The sequence below is a fragment of the Sturnira hondurensis genome, unplaced genomic scaffold (assembly GCF_014824575.4).
Source record: "Sturnira hondurensis isolate 20B ecotype Veracruz unplaced genomic scaffold, ASM1482457v3 Scaffold0003874, whole genome shotgun sequence".
Classification (NCBI taxonomy): Eukaryota; Metazoa; Chordata; class Mammalia; order Chiroptera; family Phyllostomidae; genus Sturnira; species Sturnira hondurensis.
Window position 1 is genome coordinate 2,548,485 of NW_028076505.1, and position 20,068 is coordinate 2,568,552.

The window sequence follows — 20,068 nt, forward strand, 5'->3', positions numbered from 1 at the left end:
AACCGGACAGAAACGGTTTTAGTCAAATGACAGGCACCGCTCACACGGGGACCATCAGGGGCCACATGCTGCCCACGGGGGAGGAAAAGAACACGGCCTGGTACAGAAACCCATGACTTGGATCTAATCATGAGGAAACAGTGGGCAACCTGAAATTGAGGGACACTCTACACGGTGAGTTGTCCATAATCTTCAAAAGTATGGGGGCCATAAAAGTTAAGGGAAGACTGAGGGTGGTCCAGACTGCAGGGAGAAGGGATCCCGGAGCTGTGAGCAGGGAAGGTGTGGGGAGAGGAAGGTGAAAAATAATGTGAAACTAGCCTGTTGCTACTTTACAGATACGGCATACGCACATGCCCGATGCCTCGTGTCACAGTAAATCACTGTTAGCTAGCACTGTGACACTAGTAGTGACTAGTACTTAGCCATTACTATTCTTAGGTTGACTGATGAGTTCATTGAGAAAACCCGCCACACTGGGGTGACGTAATGGGCACTTAAGTAGCACCAGCAGCAGCGCACGCACACACCCAGAATGAGTGTGTGGCACTTGCAGTCCAAGGGACTTGCCCAAACAAGACCAGCCACCCGGACATTCCCATTCCTCCCCGAGCTCACTGAGAACCACATAAAAATCAAACCACTGTGGGTCTCTTACTGAGCAGCTGACTCAAAGTCTGGGAAAACACTAGGCCCCTTCCCTCTGCCTGGCCACAGAAACACAAGGCTGAGTACCAGGCCCTGCCCCTGGGCCCATTCCGTTCTTGTTTAGACCACACATTGGTAGAGCAGTGACCTGGCTGTGCCAGGGATTTCTGGGAACGCATGGTCGGGGTCATTACTCTGGGGTGGGGTGAGAAGCGAGCGAATGGGAGTTGGGGAAGTGTTTCCTAGAAGATGCCACCATGTTAAGACATTCAACTGGGCAAAACACAGGTTTGCATCATCGGGAGATTGACTAACCAACCAAAGGACCGCACTGCCAAGGACGGGACCCATGGCCGAGCATGACACCCGGATTCAGGCAGAGCAGGGCTGCAGCTGTCCTTTATTTTCTAAGTGCTTCTATGACAACCAGGGGAACATTTTCCTCCTGACAGCAGCTTTATACAAAGAATACCTGCCACTGAACTGGGCCAAGAGCTGATGTCAACGGGCCAAGGCAGCCTCTCTGGCTGGTAAAAATATCACACCTCGAACACATTGTCTTGTGGGCTTGTCTGACACCAATGAAGATGCACCAGGAACACAACAATCCCAAACCTCACAAAGCTTGTTACTCAGAAGAAAGGGCAGATGTACACTTTCAGAACAAAATTATTTGGTGGCAAATTGAATAGAAGGGCTAAAAGAGATTCAAATAAAGATTTTTGCCATTTATTCCTGGTGCAGTGTTTCCAAGAAACTTTTAGCCAGGGGATCCCCAGAAAGACTAGTTTAGGGTGTCGGGCAACCGTCTGAAGAGGCAAACGCAAACCGGGGGGCAGGATTCGGAATGACTGTCCCAGCCCGTCTTTGCTTCCCCAGTTCCCAGCCAGCTTGCTGGTGGCGATCTGCAACCCATAGCTCTGTGCCTCACTTCACAGGGCAGGCTGGTCCACTGGACCCAAGTCAACGTGTGCTGGGGTTACGGAAAAGCCACTGAGAAGGGAGAAAGATGCTGCAACACGAAGCCTTGACATTATGAAAGAAAACCAGTTTATCAATTCGCTATGCCGAAATGTCGGTGTAGGGTGCTTAAAAACTTTATGCATTTACCTCACCGTCATTTAAAAAAAATACTAATTTGAACAGTAAAGAAAAGAGTGGCTAGGCAGAGTGCTGCTTCTGTGGGTTTAGTCATATTTGTGGTGCCCACATCAGTGAAGCCAAACAGTTCTATGAGCACCCCCGACGTGTTGGGGGAAAATCACATTTCTAAAGCTTGTGCCTGGCTCTTCCTATTAGCCAAGTAGGTTTTATCTTCACATTCATAAATTTCAATGCTATTAGTCGTTATTATCAAAGTATAAAACATTCCAATCAGACAGACTCAAAACAAAATACAGTACAAATTTATTGACTCCCATCATTTTTAGTCAAGATTTAAGCAAAGGAAACAGACAACAGAATTGGATACAAATAAGCAATGGATTAACATTCCACAGAAACCCTATCTGACTATGAGTCTTCAGTCCAAAAAAGCTTATTTCTAAATAAAACCAAGTGATTTATTTTGCTAAAGGTATAACAACAAAATACACACAATTATAAAACCACATTTTTCCTTTTTATCAATAAACATTTACTTAATGAAAATTTTGAAATGGTCTTGAATTAATCTCAATTAAGAAATTATCACTTTTGGAAATCAGTATCAACCAAGTATAACTGTGGAAAATCTGGACAACACTAATAAATGACCAAAAGCACTGAATTCAATTATATTACAGATTTACACTAAAATACTTTGGTTCCCAAATGACTGTCTCTAAAAGGCATTTTTTAAAAGCCTGACATTAATTCACTGTTCAGTTTCCTCCTGGTCGCGTGGAAGTGCCACAACCAGGGACACTGAGAAACAGTGAACACACTAAAAAGTAGGCAAACCGCAAACTTCTTAAAGTGCTAAAGCCACAAGAGAAAAACCTATCTTTAAAACTTAAAAAGACCAGTGTTAAAGAGCTTATTAAAGAATGTGTACTATTTAAAACAATGTCTTTCACAATTATTAAAAACACTTGAGATATCAGAAACTGATGAAACTGACTTGTAATATTCTGGTATTAGTGCAATTTATAGAGAAACTTGTTATGAATGACATCTAATTATTTCGTAGTAAGAACATTCAAATAATTTTATTTCCTGGAGTTCCAGATCACAGTGGCACACGTGCACACACACACATCCGAGGGCACAAAGGCAGACTTTAGAATTTCCTCTCTTGCGCACTGTCCTGTGGGAACACCCCTAGCCTCCGTGAGAGGGCATGCTTTGCTCTTGCTGCTGTTCTCCGCACCAGCGGGTGCTGCGTGAGGATTACAGCAGCCCCAGTTAAGTGTGGGGGCCTATATTTAAAGGCTATTACGGTCCATAATAGCGCGGAAAACCAGGAACGTCATCTTCCCACAAATGTACATGACCTCACTGTTGAAGTGTTAGTTGTGTCATTTGGTAAAATTATAAATGCGTACTAACCCTACCAGTTTTTAAAGGCAAATATTCTGTTAATCTTGAGATACTACTATAAAAAAATGTGCACCACTTGTTAGCTCCATTGCTTACCTTGATAATGACATGTGTTTTATGGTGTTCCTTCCTCCCTCCCTCCCCAACGTGAAGAAAATGATTCAATAACAAGTTCTCAGATTAACAAATATATTAAAACATTTTACATTCTTTCCACGACTGCGTAAAAAAGCAGGCATCCTGAACACTTACAAGGAATAGTGAATTTTCTACACTTTCAAAAATTACAATCAGAAAAAACCTTTTCAAGAATATATTTGCTAGCTAAAGAGCTGCAATGAAAGACCAAGTTGTCTTACACCAAGTATTTGTCTGAGATAGTTTTTAAAAACCTGTTTGCTGAACAAAGCAATTAACTTTTCATTATTTTACTTCTTCACATTTAAAATAGTTACACAAATGGAAGCTTATTTTATTTTTTGACCACCAAAATAAACTCTCAGCCTAATGCTTTTAAGGTACAGTATAAAAAGTAATAGAAAAACCAGAACTGCATTATAAATGTTTTTGGTTCAAAATTTTATTTGAAGTCTTATATTCCTTGCCTAGACAAAAATGTGAACTAACCAGATGAACCACTGGTAACTTTTGAAATCTAACAGATTTGTAGAGCCTACATTTAGATCAAAAATATTTTACTAATTAACTTTATTTAAAAACCTCAAAAAAGTAGAGTAAAGGTTCAAGCCCTGGGATACTAAATTTACAATGCCAAGACACTGTCTACCATGGAATTATTACGATACTTGAACAGTCGTAAGTAATGATTACTCCAAGGGAAACTCCTGAAGTGAACAGCTACCAAGGTGTCAGAGTAAGAAATACCAAATGACAAAGGAAATGAACTCAATGGACACTAATCCATCCTAACGTTTGACATTAAATCATATGCTTCAGTCTTGTCTTTAAAATGCACATATTTTTTCAACAAAATATAAAGATGATAATAATCATTCACTGTAACTTTATTTTCTCCATCAAATTTAGGTAAGAACAGAAATAGGAAGTAACCACAAATATTTGGGGACTCTTAAGTTTTCAAATGAAAGAATAAGAGGGAAAATGTCCAATGTAATTTCTATGATGTACACAGTATTTTATAAAAACACTTGTATTTCAAGTAAAAAATAAGCGTGTCTTTCCTAGCACTGGTATGGAATGTGGGTACTGGGACGACAAGGACAGTTCTGTTCTGCTGGAGCACGCAATTTAAGTGCTCAGATAACTCTTTCTTAGTCACAATAGTTGATTTTTTGGAGAAAAGTTTGTAAAAAAAAAAAAAAGTAAACTTGGGAGTCTTTACCCATATCGCTACCTTAAAAGGCATTTGTAATTTCAATATTTCTACTTTTATATATCTAACTACCCCCCAGAAGTGAAATAAAAATTTTACCTTTTGAAACAGCTCCTTGAACTGTGGATAACACCTACTGAAAGGCTTTCGATTACAATTTAATTTCAAATGCAAAGTAGAAAAAAAAGCCCAAACCCTCTGGGCCAGAAGAAAAGCCGAAGTGGACCCTGGACTGTGCTCTCACACCTATTTGGGAAACACTAAGCACGGACTGAAAGCAGGATGGCTCCACTAGGGGTGTTTTACCACAGTAAACACCAACAAATTCTAACAGAACTTTTCACGAGAAAGAGAGGTAGGAAACTGTATACTGTAAATATTGTTTTCGAAAAGCACGAGACTGCAGTGTGGCATTGCTCTCTGCCTCAAGTCTCCAGAAGTGAATGGTAACGTGGGATTCAGGGCAGCTACGCTGGCTCTGTAAATATAGGTCCTGACCTTATTTGTTATACTAATGTTGTTAATTTCAAAATTAGTGCCATGTTATCTTCGTCCCAGATGCACTCAGATTCTCAATTTGTGGCAGCGTAAACCAGAGGGAACCCAACATTCAGTCCGTCCGATGCTGGACTGAACTTGGAACTGTGATGCGCACACAGCACGATGTGCAGTTTGGACACAATGCCCGTCGCTGCCGAAGCTCTCATAAATGGACTCTAGGGGACCTCCAAAAATCTTAACATTTTCACTTCCCATCCTCTACCAATAATTATATTAAATGGCCCAAGAACAAGTTTTTATTTTAGAGAAATCCAAGTATTATTACTATTGCTGATTTAAATTTCTCACAAATCTCATACAAAAAAGTTCTATGTGACCACAAAATGCCAATATTTTTATCAAGTGTCAGGATAACTTATTAAAGTTGAGGTTTATTTTTTTTTATTGCTAGAGTTTTCTAAAGACCTAAATTAATGCTGCAAACTACTCCACTTGTTCCTGATAAGTTTTGGACTTAAGAGCATGGCTAAGATTTAACTAAAACTTAGGTGTCTTGATATAATCAAAACAGAAATCTTTTAATAGTATTTTACTAGCTGCAAATCAGTGAAAAAACAAAACCACCTTGAGTAAAAGATTATACTGACACTGGAATGAGGAAACATGCAAACAACCAAAAGCAATCAAATGTCAACATTAATGAAGTAAAAATGTCCTGTGACTGTAAGGTCAGAAGCACTGTACTTTTTACAATTTTCCTAAGTAAAGGAGTAAAGTTTTGGGTAAAGACATTACTAATTAACATCAGTTTACCTCAAACTTATATTCCAACATAACAATTTCCAACCTTTATTATTCTTTTGTAAAAAATATTTTCCCTCTTATACGACACACTTTACCATGTCGGCTGCAAGTCGGAGACCTTCCCCACTTTGTTACAGGGGAAAGGGTAGGTCTCTTAATTGTGGGTTTGTTCATGGCTCCAAAGACTGAATGCAGTTTTGAATGTCCTATGGCAAAGTTTACACATAAACTGTCTTTTAAATGTAATTGCTGAAAGGGGCGGGGCGTGGTAGAAAAGTGTGTCTGATTCTTGGGGCACAAACAGTTTCTCCGTGGCGGGAGCCGCGTTTTCAGACAGACCTGTTGGGCTGTCAGGCTCTAGGGGCTGGATCTTGGGCAGCGGTGGTGGCGGGGGCAGCGGTGGTGGTGACGGAGAGTTTGTGGGAACAGGGCCCACTTCAGATTCTTTGTGTGCTGAGTTCTCTGTAGCCTGAGACATATGGGACTGGAAGTGACTCCAGAGCCGGAAATTGGTACGAAAAGCTTTGTTGCAAACATGGCAGATGAATGGTTTCACGGAACACAAGAGCTCCTGGTGCCGCTCCAGCTGCTTGTGTGCTGTGAATGTCTTGCCGCATTTCTCACAGGGCCACAGGCTGGAGTCCTTGCTCGGAGCTGCCTCTTTGGGAGCTGTGCTGGCTTCGGGCGCCACCTCCTCAGCTTCCTCCAAAGGCTCCTCTTTGACTTGGATCTTCAGTGGCTTCGAAAGGCTAAGGTCTTCTGGGAGACAGGAAGAATCTTCTGAATCGAAGTTGACTTGCTCTGAACAGTCACTGAACGTGTTGTCATCTTTTGCTGTGACCACGTGGTTTGCTTTCTGAGGCTCAGGCTGGGGCTGGCACCTGGAAGAGCTGGTGACTTCGCCGTTGTGGTCCAGGATGGGTAAAGAGAAGTTTTCAGCTAGAGACATGGTATTCTGATTGTGGACTTCAACCTGGTGCCGCCAAATGCTGAAGGAGGACTTGAACGTGCGCATGCACTCCAGGCACGTCAGCTTTTTGTACTCACACTTGCTCTCGTGCTCGTGCTTGAGCTCAGGCGAAAAGAACCTAAGGCTGCAGTAGGGGCACACGGTGGCATTTCGGCACAGTCGCTCGTGGCTGCCTTGCTCTAGGAGAGAAGAGAGCTTAGCGTTACAGAGGCGGCACTGGAAAACCTCCTTGTTCTCTACCGGACCATCAGGAGCGAGCGCTTTCGGCTTAGCGACCTTGTGTCCTCCAAGGGGCTTCTCTCCTGGGTGCATCTTTATGTGCTGTTTGAACTGAGAGAGGAAGCGATAGGCCTTTCCACAGTAAGTACAAATGTATGCGCCTTTGGCTCGCGACCTCAAGTTCCTCTTGATGACTTGAGCTGGGGAACTACTCTGCCCCTGAAAGCCAGGCTTGCTGCGCCTCAACTTAAAGATCAGGGCCTTCTTAATCTCTCTCTCTCTCACTATGTCAATCAACTTTCTTTGGAATTTTTCATCCAGAACGGCATGTGAACTAGAGGCTGGTGACGGATTCTTCACTATGCCGTGCTGGGTCTGACAGTGGGTCCACACCTTGAAGTTTGTGTGAAACCGCTTGTGACAGATGTCACAGGCGTAGGGCTTTTCTGGGTTGTGGTACATGTTAATGTGCCGGTGAAGACCTGCTGTTGATCTAAAGATCTTAAGGCAATGTTTGCATTTAAATTTTTTGTTTGGTCTTGTTCCCTCCAACTCACCAAATTCATCTTTATTCAAGTCAGAATCTGGAAAATCTGCATTGAGAGTGGGGCTTGAGCCTTCCTCAAGGTTATCTTCTGACACCAGAGCACCGTGCTCATCCACCTTTAACTTCTTCAGCGGCAGTCGGTGGTCTGCTTGGAACCTTCTTTTTGCTGGGAGTCTGCTCATGTCTTTTTGGTCATCTTCTGTTTTCAGGGAATGGTCCCTCGTGCCAGACGCCACCGCGGCGGCATCCCCCACAGTGACTCGAATGATGTCGGAGGGATCCGCCAGTGGGCTGCAGGGCTCTGTCTTGATGCGAACTTCGGAGACAGGGGGGACGCCCTCCCTCTCTGTGGTCTGAGAAGCACTGAAGGACCTGAGACGGTGTGGCTGTGGAGTCCCGTCATCCAGAGCTGGTTTTTCACCACCCTCTTTTAAAGATGACTTTTGAGATGCAGCACAGAAGACAGTCCCGGGAGCATCACTGGGCACTGCAGACGAGCCCTGGGGAGGTTTCAGATCTATTGATGGAGAGTAGACAGGAACCTGGCTATCCATTGACAGTGACCGTCGCAGAAGACTCTTAACGAGTGGGCCGCTCCTGTCAATGCTTTGGTTTGCAGAAGCAGACCCACCGGACGGGATCACCAAGCCTAACTTTGAATAGTACAACAAGTTTCTGTCCTCGCCTGCACCACTTCCTCTGTTAGTTTCTTTCAGTAGGTAAGGGGTCTCTGACGAGCTTCGAAGAGACAGGACAGGGGGCCGTGGCCTTTTCAGAGCCAGCTCTATAGCCTTCCCTTTGGGAAGCTGACCACTCCCACCTGGTTTATCGTCCACTGCCTGCCTGTCTGGTAGCGGTGTGGAAGGCAGGACTGTGTTCCTCTTCACCAGACCGCTTCTGCTGGTATCATCCAGAGACCCAGAACGTTCGAGAGGCTTTGTGTAGCCTGCTGAACCGTCTTTCGGACAACTCTTCTCAGTCAGTGACAAGTTGTGAAGTGGCTCGATGGGTTTGGAAATGTGGGGCTTACTGGTGTTGGCCTTGACTGCACTGCTCGGGGAAGGCCGAGAGGTATGGCTTAGATCAGGTGGACTCTGACTGACAGTTTTTCCTTGTGCTTCGTTCCTGCTTTGACAGACAATGACACTTCTCTTTTGAGAACTGTTTTCATCATGCTCTATGAACACCTTTTTCCTGTTGGGACACACTGGAAAGGGGGCCTGAGGTGTCCTAGAGACGATGTTGGTCAGAAAGGAGATCCCAAGGCTGTAGCCTAGTTCTTGCACAGCAGCCAGGCCGCCTTTCTCAACAAACAGGGATGAGGAGTAAATGTAGTTCAAAACGTTATCAAAGGCATCCGGTTCACAGAAGTCAAGCTGAAATACAGTTTGTGACTCATTCTCCTTATTTGTGAATAAACTATGGAAGTATTCGCTGCTAGCAGCCAAGACATTTTTGTGAGCTCGAAATTTCTGGTCTCCAACAATCAGAAGCACATCGCACAACTGCCCTTTGAGGCGCTCCTCGTTGAGAGCGCTCAGGAGAGAGATGGCGTGTGCTGGGTTGATGTAATGCTGCAACCCCTCCATCGCTGGGTTATCTGAAAGGCAAAGCACAAAACTATTATGAACAATGCAGTCAAAACTCTCTACCAGGCGAAATGCTCCTCAGGGGCAGGGGCCTTTCGCTGTCTTTTCAGAGGTGCCAATATTTAGCAGATTACAGGCACACAAAAGCTTTCTGGATGAACAATCTTATTTAAATAACAAAAAAGATGAGGAAACAAGTCTCCTTGGTGTAAGCAGATCATCAATCTTAAAATTAAGGGATTTTGGGGGACTAAGGACTATGACACAGGTATTTTCATACCATCAAAAAGGCTGCTAGAACTTGGCAGGTATGTAAGGAAGCTATATTTGAAAACGAGGGTTTATTACTTAGGGGCTTTACCTATTTGCTGTTCAGTTCTATTCGTATTATTAGTTCAGGGAATAAGTATGAAGTATTGAACTGCCTTAAGTCTATAATTCTGAAAGGAAATCCACTTTCTTACTGGGTAGGGGTTCAGAACAAGTTGCCCAAGATATGTCTCTGTGGTATGTGGATTATTTTGAGCTAAAGGCAACTGAGACCCCGTGGCCTCAAGAGAAACTTGGCCCCCAAACAACCCAGAGGAACTGATGAATTAGGGACCTTGTCCCTACTAAGATTATCAGATAACCTTTCTGACCTGCCCAGATGACAGGACGAACTACTAATTACTGAGTATGTGCTTTTATTGCCCTACAATGGCGGTCCTCTGATCTGAAGCCCCCAAGATGCCTCGCCTCATCCGTAACTCAGAATGTCACATATACCTCATTTCCTGCCTCTGGACCTCTCATGTATGTGGGGTTTCCAGATATATATCTGTAGTTAAATTTCACTATTTTCTCTTGTTAATCTGTCTTATGTTAATTTCATTATTAGACCACCCTGTAGAGCCTAGCAGGGTGGAGGAAAGTCTCCCCTCCCCCCCGCCCCAACTGAGTATATGTACTTGCAATGTGAATTGTAAACAGTGGGTTGCAAAGTACAGATCTTACCACACCTGTAAAAATAGGTATGGCCCTGGCTGGTGTGGCTCAGTGGGTGCGTGCTGGCCTGCAAACATTACGGTCACTAGTCCAAATCCAGTTCAGGGCACGTGCCCATGTTGCAGGCTGGGTCCTCAGTCAGGAGCGTGCAAGTGGCACCTGAATGATGTTTCTCTCCCCCTCTTTCTCCCCCCTTCTTCTCTCTCTAAAAAATAAATTGATTTTTAAAAAAATATTTTATTATTTGTAGACAGAAGGGAGGGAGGGAGAGAGAGAGGGAGAAACATCAATGTGTGGTTGCCTCTCATGCACCCTTCACTGGGGACCCAGCCTGCAACCCAGGCGTGTGCCCTGTCTGGGAATCCAAACTGTGACTCTGGTTCACAGGCTGGCACTCAATCCACTGAGCTACACCAGCCAGGCCTACATTTTTTTTTTAAAGGTACAAATTTGGGCCCTGGCCGGGTGGCTCACCTGGTTAAAGCATCATCCCATTCACCACAAGGTTGCAGGTTTGATTCCCTGAAAGGGTATGTGGTGGAGGCAACCTGTCAAAGTTTCTCTTTCACATTGATGTTTCTCTCTCCTCCCCGCTCTAAAATCAATAAAAACCAGATTGAGTGAGGATTATAAAATAATAAAAATAAAAACTAAAAATAGGTATGAATTTTGAAAGTGAAAACCATTAGCTAAATACTACTGTATCCTAATTACTATATTACAAAGTTTAGAAATGTTAAAGAGTTTTTCTTTTTTATGCTAAACACCTTGCAATCTTCTGAATATTTTATTCTTACCAAATCACATGTTCAACGAAAGCACAAAGAAAAGCACAAAGGAAAACTCTTGCTTGGCTCTAAACTACAACTGCTAACTCTAAACTAAGGAGTCTGAGTTGGGATTCCAACAAAAGTCTCTTCAAATCTAAAGGCAAGACACAGCCTAGTGGCAGGGTGCAGGCTTTGCCCACGACACTGGGGCGGAAACGCTGGCTCCTCCCTTGTTGACGATCAGCCTCTCTGATTATCAGGTCCCCTTGCTTCAAATGGGGGGAACTGCGCCCCCTCCTTCAAGGTTGTTTTACAGTTTTGGTGACGTAGCGTCATATGTAGTAAGGACTTGACAAATGTTGTGCAATTAATTTGTAGGCTTAATAGGCATTTAATTCAGTATCAAAAAAGGGTCTAGGTTAACTCCACCCTTGTCTCAGGGTCTACTTTTGGGGAACCCAAAATAAGACACCAAGGGAATTTGAAACTATAAGTATAGGCCGAGGAACCGTGTGAAGACTAAACCAAGAATGTAATGTCTGTCCTTGAACAAGAAGCAAATGGTATTCCACATACAATTTGCACCCTATTCTATGTGCTAAAAGTCAACATTTTTTTTCAGAAAGTATCCTTCCTTTGCTTTCTTCAAATTATCATCCCTGCTTTTGCTCTAAGTAGGTTACTTCCAATCCCTTGAATCACAGGTACCTATAATCTTTGAACAAAAACATACGAGAATTAGAGAACCTTAAGTCACTCAGAATTGAACTGTAAGAGAAATAATCACTGTCCCTGAAAATAATTTCGGGATTAAAACTATTTATTTGATACTCCATTTAGAGTACCAATGAAACTGCTTGCCTGAGAAGTGGCTAAACATGTACAAATTCGTAACTTGCCTGATAAACAAATGCAGTATGGTTGATAAACAAGTACCATAATGGAAAGTTGAAAAGATTTTGAAGAGAGAGCCACACAGTGAGAGAATTGAGAAATTCTAAAGTGAGAGACTGTTTCCAATCTAGTCACTCAAACACTAATTGAACATTTACTGCCACACACTACTGTAAACACTTTCATTCATTAACTCATCATTAACAGCAACCCTAGGCTGCAGGTACCATTATTACCCCCATTTTACAGATGAGAAAGCAAAACACAGATGAGTAATCAATGTGCTCAAGGTCACTTGGACCAAGCAGCTGAGCAGGACTCACACAGAGTGACCGGCTTCAGAGGCCATGCTCTTACCCCTGCACCACCGCCTCTAGTTTCCTCTTTTAATGCTCACATAAACACTGGAGCCAGGTGCTGTCATCATCCCTGTTTTACAAAGTAAGAAATGGAAGCACTGAGAAGCAGAGTGATGTGCCCAAGGTCACCCAGTCAGTTAGCAGTGGGGCTGGAGTCTTGCCCCAGAGCCTGGATTGTTAGTCATCAAGTTACATGCTTCTCATAGTTGGGCACCTGTCTAATATGTGCCAGAACCTGCTAAATGTGGAGGATATCAATCTGACAAGCATGATCCTGCCTCACGGTGCTTGAAGTCTTGCATGGGAACAGTCTTGCAATCCATTATCATGCTCCAGTATGTTAAGCACCAGACGGGTGTGTACAAAATACAGAGGAGTACAGGTGATGGGCACTGATCCAGGTGAGAGGGAGGCCAGGAAGGCAGTCAAGATGAGGCCTCATGAACAAACAGGAGTTAAGGACGTGGGAAGACTCAGGAAGGAAGAGTGATGGGCATTCCAAAGTTAGGAGCAGTATGCCCAAAAATCACAAACAAGACAGAGGACTGGGCTGGAGCAAAGGATACAGTAGGGGAAGTCAGGCAAGGAGGCTAGAGAGGGGACAGAGGCCTGAGGGCCCTGGGGCTACACTCAAGGGCTATCAGAGGCCCAAGACCCCTTCTGCCTCTCCAGTGCCGTCCCAGGACAATGGTTCTAGATATCTGGAGCAACAAAATGGAGAGCACAGGGCAGTGCAGGCCCCTCACCTTCAGGTTGAGGTCCTTGCTTTTACCCTTCAATCCCACTACTAAAACTTAAAAAAAATAGCCCTTTTCCTGGTGGAGCTGCAGAAAGATAACATTTTGAACTTTTGTACATCAGTGACAGTAGGTATATTTATGGAGTTTCACAACTAAAAACATAAAATGCTACATTAAGAATGCAGGCAAAAAGGGGGGAAAACCAAAACTGCTAAATGCCATGAGATAATCCAGCAAAACTCTTTGTGGCTGGTAGATGTGCATGCAATCTGGTTTCTCAAAATCTGTTGCCTCTTCTGGTCTTTGCCTCCCAGATGAGGCCAGATTTGCTACTGGGTATATTTTCTCCATCATAAACCTGCTGGCTCATCAAAGTCCAATTTCTTATGTATGTTTTAATTATGAATAATCAGCCTCTGACTTACAGAAGACAGTGCACTGTAAGTGTAAAAGTTCTAGTGTGCACACCTTGCCACCTGCATCCAAGTCCTGTACCTTTTCCTTCAATCATCTCTACCTGACTCATCAGTGCAGGTGTTCCTGCTACCACTTTTAGTCATGGTGGAAAACCCTCAGCACTCTTAGAAGAAAAGTGGGTGAACTGTGAAGAAAAGGCCCTTTGTGAGTGGCAGAAAAAGCTGGGAGGAAATCCCCCAGGAAACCCAGACTCTGCAACAGGGCTGTGACTTGCTTACCACTTGGATCCCTGCACGCAAGTATCTTCCCAAACTCTTCCTGAATTGTTTCTATCTCATGTTGTTTCCTGAAATTTGAAAATTAGAGAATCTTTATGATTAACAATTCACAAAGTCACAGCTGCATGGGACTTTCAAATCAGTGCACTTGCCTCAACTCTTGGCTTTGCCACCTATTAGATGCGTAATCTTGTAAAGGTCACTTGACCTTTCTGAGTGCAAGCGGCTTCCTTAACCTGATGAGCAGGGCTGACACCGCCCATTTACAAAGGACTCTCATGATGAACATGAGACGCAGCACGTCTGAAGTCCCTACCACACACAGTATTTCTGACATAGCCAGTGTGCATTTTATTCTCTTTCTTTCCTGGTTGGTTACATGGGTCTGTGAGTGGCCACATGTCACAGGAGGCGCTGTGATGGCAGATGAATGCGCCGGCTGACTGCGGGTTCTCCAGCAGCACACATCCCTGCGGTAGGACAGACGGTGTGCTGAAGGGCACGGAAAACGTGTGGTGATACTGATTCCAGGAAACAGGTGATGGGGCCAGGGGTGGAAAGATGGATGAGCGAACAGCGAGGACATCAGGAAGGTTCGGGACTCACAGCTCACTTGACTACAATAACACTCTAGGTTCCACTCTTCACTTCCCACTTTCCACTACAGATACTTTCCAGAAACACTCATCCAATCCTACCAGGTCTTCAAAACTCCCAGAAGGCTAGCCACGGCCTGGGATCCCAGCTCCCTAGAATGACTACAAAGCCCTTCACAACTAGATCCCAGAAAATTAATTCATACCATCACCTCAAACTCCTCAGATACTAAATGCTAAGAGGAGCAGGGAATTCCTATTTTAATATAATTTAATTCAATGCCAATGATTTTCTCTTTATACCAAATTTAGATCAGTTGCAAGAAGTTAAGATTTTTAAGGGGGTAGGTGGAAGGAAGGCAATTTTGATGTTCACAACATTCTGGGGATAGAAACAGGAAACAGAAAAGCACTTGGGTAAAGAAACACATGAAAACGAGAAAGGGGCTCAGAAAGGAAGATGGGAAGGAACCGGAATAATCTCCTCACTACCCTTCAAGTTTGGGGACCAAAACTCCGGTGGTGCTGGAGCTAAGGTACATTGTAAATCACACTGGCTCCAGGGCGACCACACAGAAGCCTTCCCACCAGTTCTATAGGAGAACTGTCTCTGCATGTAAAACATCAACCTAAAAGTGAACTCTGGGCACGGGATAATTTGGGAAGCTGGGGGCTGTTCATATAGTCTTAAAACGGCAGTGGAAAAAAAGAAGGGATGCATGGCTCAAAAGGGAAGCACACAGTCAGAGAAACCATACACCTACAACTGACTGAACTATAAACACGCGTGCACACACACACACACACACCATGTGAGGTTTTGCCCCCAAACCTCACCTCTGGATTCAGCCCCGATTCTCTCCACTTGATTTTACTATTAGATGGTGACAGGGAGCTGTCTCTGAGTTTAGTTCTTATCTTATTCATTCTGGGACAATGGAGATATCCAGAAACTTCTGAAGCTCCTCACGTTTCAAAGCCAGCCTCGCTTATCTGATCCTTCAAGAGAGTAACGTCACTCACGCCCTCGGATTCCAGCTCCCCACATTTTCAGTCTCTAGAGAAGGTCTGATTTGGGTTGAAGGCGTGTTCTCTGCACCTCCAGCTGAACGGCTCCACTGTAACTCAGTCCAGGCCCGGTGGAGCCTCTCCGGGCCTGGCTGCCTGCAGCCACCACTCCTGCTGTGGGAGGCCCCTTGGCTTGGCTTTGGAAGAACCGCGTGCACTCCTGGGGACAGTCTGAGGCCTGCTGACCCTTGTGCAGGGGTAGGCACACAACCGAAGCCAAGCCGATCGGAAACTTTCTCTCTGGAACATGGGCCTGACAGAGGTGACAAAGGCAGTAAATGAGTGGAGCTGATTTATCTCAGCAGCAGCCTGGAAGTGCAGCCTGCCAGTGCCTGACTGCACACATGCCTGCAGTTACCATGGTTTTTGTCCTTCCAGGTCCAATTCTTTATCTTTTCCTTAAACCTCATAATGAGCAATACTGTACCTTTATAATAAATTCCTTTTTCTATTCAGCCTAGCCAGTCAATTTCTGTGCTTGTTATTAAAGGTCTCTAACATATTTCTAAGCGGTATTCATTTTTCTGTCATACTTTCCAGATCCATCCTTGATAAACTGCTGCTCCACTGAGCTTTCTAAAAGAGCTTTAATCATTCTCCAGGTGTACACATTAAGCATTACTATTATTAATGCAATTTATTTGAGCTCCTGCTACATACGCAAGTCATGGTAAGATATACCTGAAATACAGGGGTGCACAAGAGACAAGGCCCCATGTTTTAGTGAAGTAAATCAGATGATAAACAAGGGAATAAAAAACATGATACCGATTGTCCTCAGTGTTATAATGGAAATAAACAGGGTGCTATGACTAAGTGGAGTAAGTAGGGGTTTGGAGAGGATGGTCAGGAAATGCCTTGAAGTGACATTTCAGCTGAGACATAAGATCTAAGTGAAAAGAGCCAGCCTTGGCTCTAAAAACAAAATACTAAAAACAATGGTTCTCCATCAGGTCAAAATGCAAACTTTTAAAGACCCGTACTCCAAAGGAGTGAATTTGGTTTCCAACAATTTTTTAGAATTTCTTCCCCTTAGTTATACTGAAGATTAATTTCCTGCTTCAGACACTTGGTCTCTGAGACACAATCCGCATATCTTGCTCCTTCTATCACCTAATCTGTAATGCTCTACATCTCATCTAACCCCTCTCCAGCATGCACTCACCTTGACATTAATCATATTTTAAAGCTCAGCTCAAGTTCCAATTAAGCCTTCCGTCACACGCTAGATGGTGTCCTCCCCCTCCCCCACCCATTCATATGCTGAAGTTATAACCCCGTGGTACTTCAGACTGTCTTTAAAGGGCTAATTAATTTAAAATGAGGTCTTTGGGCCCAACTCCAATTTGGCTGGTACACTTATAAGGAGACACGAACACAGAGGCATGCCATGTGAAGACAAAGAAAAGCCGGCCATCTACATGCCAAGAACCCTCAGGAAAAATCAACACTGCAGATACCTTAATTTTGGACTTCTAGGCCCCAAAACTGTGAGAAAATAAATTTCTGTTGTTTACACCACCCAGTGTGTGGTGTAATGGCGCCACAGAAATGGTGGCAGCCTAAGAAAACTAATACACCTTCCTTGACTACTCTATAACACGCATGCACACACCTTTCAACTCCCGCATTACAGAGTGGCACCATTTACATAGCGTTTATTCATTGCCTCATAGTTAGTCATCTGTGTCTCAACTGTAAGCTGTGTAGGACTGAGAATTTATTTAGTATCTTTTGACACCCTTCATAATGCTCAACATATTATCTTGCACAACAATAAATATTGCTTTTTCGGTCACCCTAATTCAATGCAGTAGTGGAAATCATGCCTTTGTTTTCTAACATAAAGCCGGGCCCAGCACTGCTCTGCTCTGGAACATTACGCAGATCTTCCTACTACTTCCCAGATAAAATCCAAATGCTGGAATGGCATACAAGGCTCTTCATACTCTGGTCACAGTTCCTCTCTCCATCCTTATTGGACACACCTTACTACCCACTTTACAAACTCGCACACCTGATTTCTACCATGTAAAAATGTCTGTCTTTATTTGGTCACCTTCTATAGAAAGATCCAGCTCAAATGTCACTGTTCGTATAAAGTTTAATAGTTTGTACCTATTAAATCTTTCATCTCTTTGCAATAACATAACTATTTTGAGTAATACAGGCTTTCAATTCTCCTTCATGAGAGTCCCTAAAAGGGAGAACCCGTGTTTCCACCTGTGTATCCCTAATGCTCAGCACAAGGCCTGGCAGGTAATCTATTGGGCAAAGAGAGAAATCATCACACTAAAGGCTCGAGACCTGGACTTGCTCACCTTTATTGCTCCAGCATCTGCTACAGAGCTCAGCACGTGGCAGCTTTCTTTGCTTTGTAAATTCTCGTGGCTTTAGTTTACCACTGGGTAATCACTTTGAAATCTGTGTTTCTGCTTGGACTTCTCCTTCAACTCCATCCAGTCTCTCCGGTGCCCAAGGAAGACATCCATCACAGGATATACCACACGACCAGGACGGTAGGTATGACCCACACCCTCTACCCCAATCCCCATATCTGCTTGTCCTCACGTATTCCCTACTCAGTTTGGTGTGCTACCAGCCACCAGGTCTTTCAAACCTGAAACCTCTTCTTTTTCCTTCTGGCTTGTCACTACCACCTGTCAGACCTTGCTCAAGAAAAGCTCAAGAATTTGCTCTCCCCGGAGATTAGCCATTAGCTCTGGGGACTTTTAAAATGGTTCCTTCAATGATCTCTTCATCCAGAGACTCCCTCAGTAACGTGGCCCTTATACACTTAATACCACCTGCCTTAAACACTATAAATTCCTCGAGGGCAAGGGTTATAACCTTTCCAGGTAAACCAATGCCCCAAATTTCTACTTTCTTTTTAACAGCAATACTTAGGGATACTTAAATTTAAATGCAATGACTGTTATCATTAAGGAGGAACAAAGAATTTACTCCAAGCATCGGAGGGAGAAGTTTTAAAAATAACTGTCAACAAGAAATCTTTCTAAAATGGATTAACCTATTTTCTTGTTTTAAAAAAGGGACATAGAACACAATGCAGGCTCCTTATTGATGACTCAGGGCCTTCGTTATGAACGATCACTGGACTATACTATAACACACTATGGCTTCAGATGCTGCATGCGACAGAGCTGTTGGCCCTTGCACTAAAAACCCCAGGCTGCTACACTGTGCGGAGTGGGATGAACTCCCACTGTCGGGCAATCTCACTGCAGAACCTAAAAACACCCCGCCTCCAAACACGCTGCTGCACAAGTACTCTCCTGAACCACGCAGCCCTGTGGCTGGAGGGCCTGGTAACCGGGGTTAAGAGCTAGGACGCGGGGCTCCCCTGCGGCCCGAGGTATGATCTCTTGTAGTGAGCTACTGAGCTTGTTCCGGTAAGTGGTGTGAGCTAGGGGAGAACCCATCACAAGATCACAGGGACTCAGACCGGCGGAAGTCTCTGGACTGGGGTCTCCAGCGCCACCGGTCTGAAATCCCCCTTCCCCACCGCCTCCGGCCGCAGAGTTCGGACCGGGGCTTTCTCAAGTGTGAAACCATTCAAGCCCGGCAGAAACGCTTGTGGCCAGCGGAGGGGGCTGTGCTCCGCGGCGGGCAGTGGAGACAGTCGGAGAAACAGGTCTTCCAAACGGCCCGGAGAGAAAGGAGTGCGCTCCGGGATCCAGGCGTTCGGCGGAGGGCCGGCCAGGAGGCAGAGCGCGAGAAGCGGGGTTAACTCGGGTTACTGGCTGGTTATCCCGGCAGCAGCCAGGCGGGCCCCCAGGGAACGACGGGAAGGGGCGCCGGCCGCGGCAGGTGCGGCGTCCCGCTGACCCTCCAGTTTCCGCGCACGCTCGCGTGCCCCTCGGCGGACCCCGGCCGGTGACCCCCGTCCGCGACTGCGCGGGCCGGGAGCACGCGCCCTTGACCGGAAGGCGCCCCAACCGTTCGGCGGCGCCACAAGTCGCGCGGAGGCCGGGCGCGCCCGCCCCCAGGGCCACCTGGCCGAACGAGGGAAGCCCAGTGAGGGACGGAGCGTGCGCAGTGGCGAGGGCGAGGCCAAGTGCGGGAAAGGAGCATGCGCAATGTGAAGGCACAATGGGCTACGTGGGAGCCCAGGGCATGCTCGGTGAGAGACCGTAGCTGGCGCACGCGCAGAAGCACTCGGAACCCGCAACCCACTGGTAGAAAAAACCGGAGAGAAATCACCTCAGAGTTACGTCAGGAAAGGCCGCGTTTTGCGGGGAGGCTGGGGCCTCCCACAGAGCCCCGCAGTTCTCCTAGGGCGAGGGCCGTGACAGTTACTCACCGGTCTTCAGCCCGGAGGCAGACGCCAGGTCCCTTTCCGCTCACACTCGGCTCGCGCGCGCCGCAGCCGCCGCTGCCGCTGTGATTCCATCCATCTTGAATTTGACGTCATCCCACACCAGGGATGAGGTCATCGCAGGCAGCGCTCGTCACGTGCGCGGTGCTGTGATTGGCCACCGGGCACCGGGGGCGGGGCGAGGGAGGTGCGCAGCGCCGGGGGCGGGGCGAGGGCGGGTCCGACGGGAACGCCGCCGGCGCCGCAGTCCGCGTCCTCCTGTGCCAAAGCTTCTGCCGGGATCGCGCCCGCGTCGGTCTTCCGCCGCCTGTTTGACTTCTCTCCGCTTCGTGAGGCAGATTCCGGGCGGCCGTGAGGGGAGGCGGCGGCGGGAGATGCGCGCACCGTGTGGGCTTGCAGCGGTCGTTCGCCCCGCCCCCGGCTCAGCGCCTGCGGGAGGGCCGCCGCACGATCCGCGGAGATCGGTTT

At 45.7% G+C, this 20,068-nt stretch overlaps 1 protein-coding gene across 8 annotated transcripts; it reads right to left on the minus strand.

Annotated features, from left to right (window-relative positions):
* Positions 1-2,032: 2,032 nt before the first annotated feature.
* ZBTB21 (zinc finger and BTB domain containing 21) lies at positions 2,033-19,831 on the minus strand. 8 transcript variants are annotated; one of them, XM_037043020.1, is made up of 4 exons: positions 19,586-19,831; positions 13,598-13,665; positions 7,574-9,163; positions 2,033-6,976 (listed from the first exon to the last, which is right to left on the minus strand). In XM_037043020.1, exons 3-4 carry the CDS (start codon positions 9,150-9,152, stop codon positions 5,982-5,984), a joined length of 2,574 nt encoding a protein of 857 aa, XP_036898915.1. In that variant the 5' UTR covers positions 9,153-9,163; positions 13,598-13,665; positions 19,586-19,831; the 3' UTR covers positions 2,033-5,981. The 8 variants fall into 8 exon arrangements, with proteins under 8 accessions (XP_036898915.1, XP_036898909.1, XP_036898910.1 ...); XM_037043014.1 differs by adding an exon at positions 10,614-10,734 and having other exon boundaries at positions 2,033-9,163; XM_037043015.1 differs by adding an exon at positions 15,031-15,514 and having other exon boundaries at positions 2,033-9,163.
* Positions 19,832-20,068: the final 237 nt, after the last annotated feature.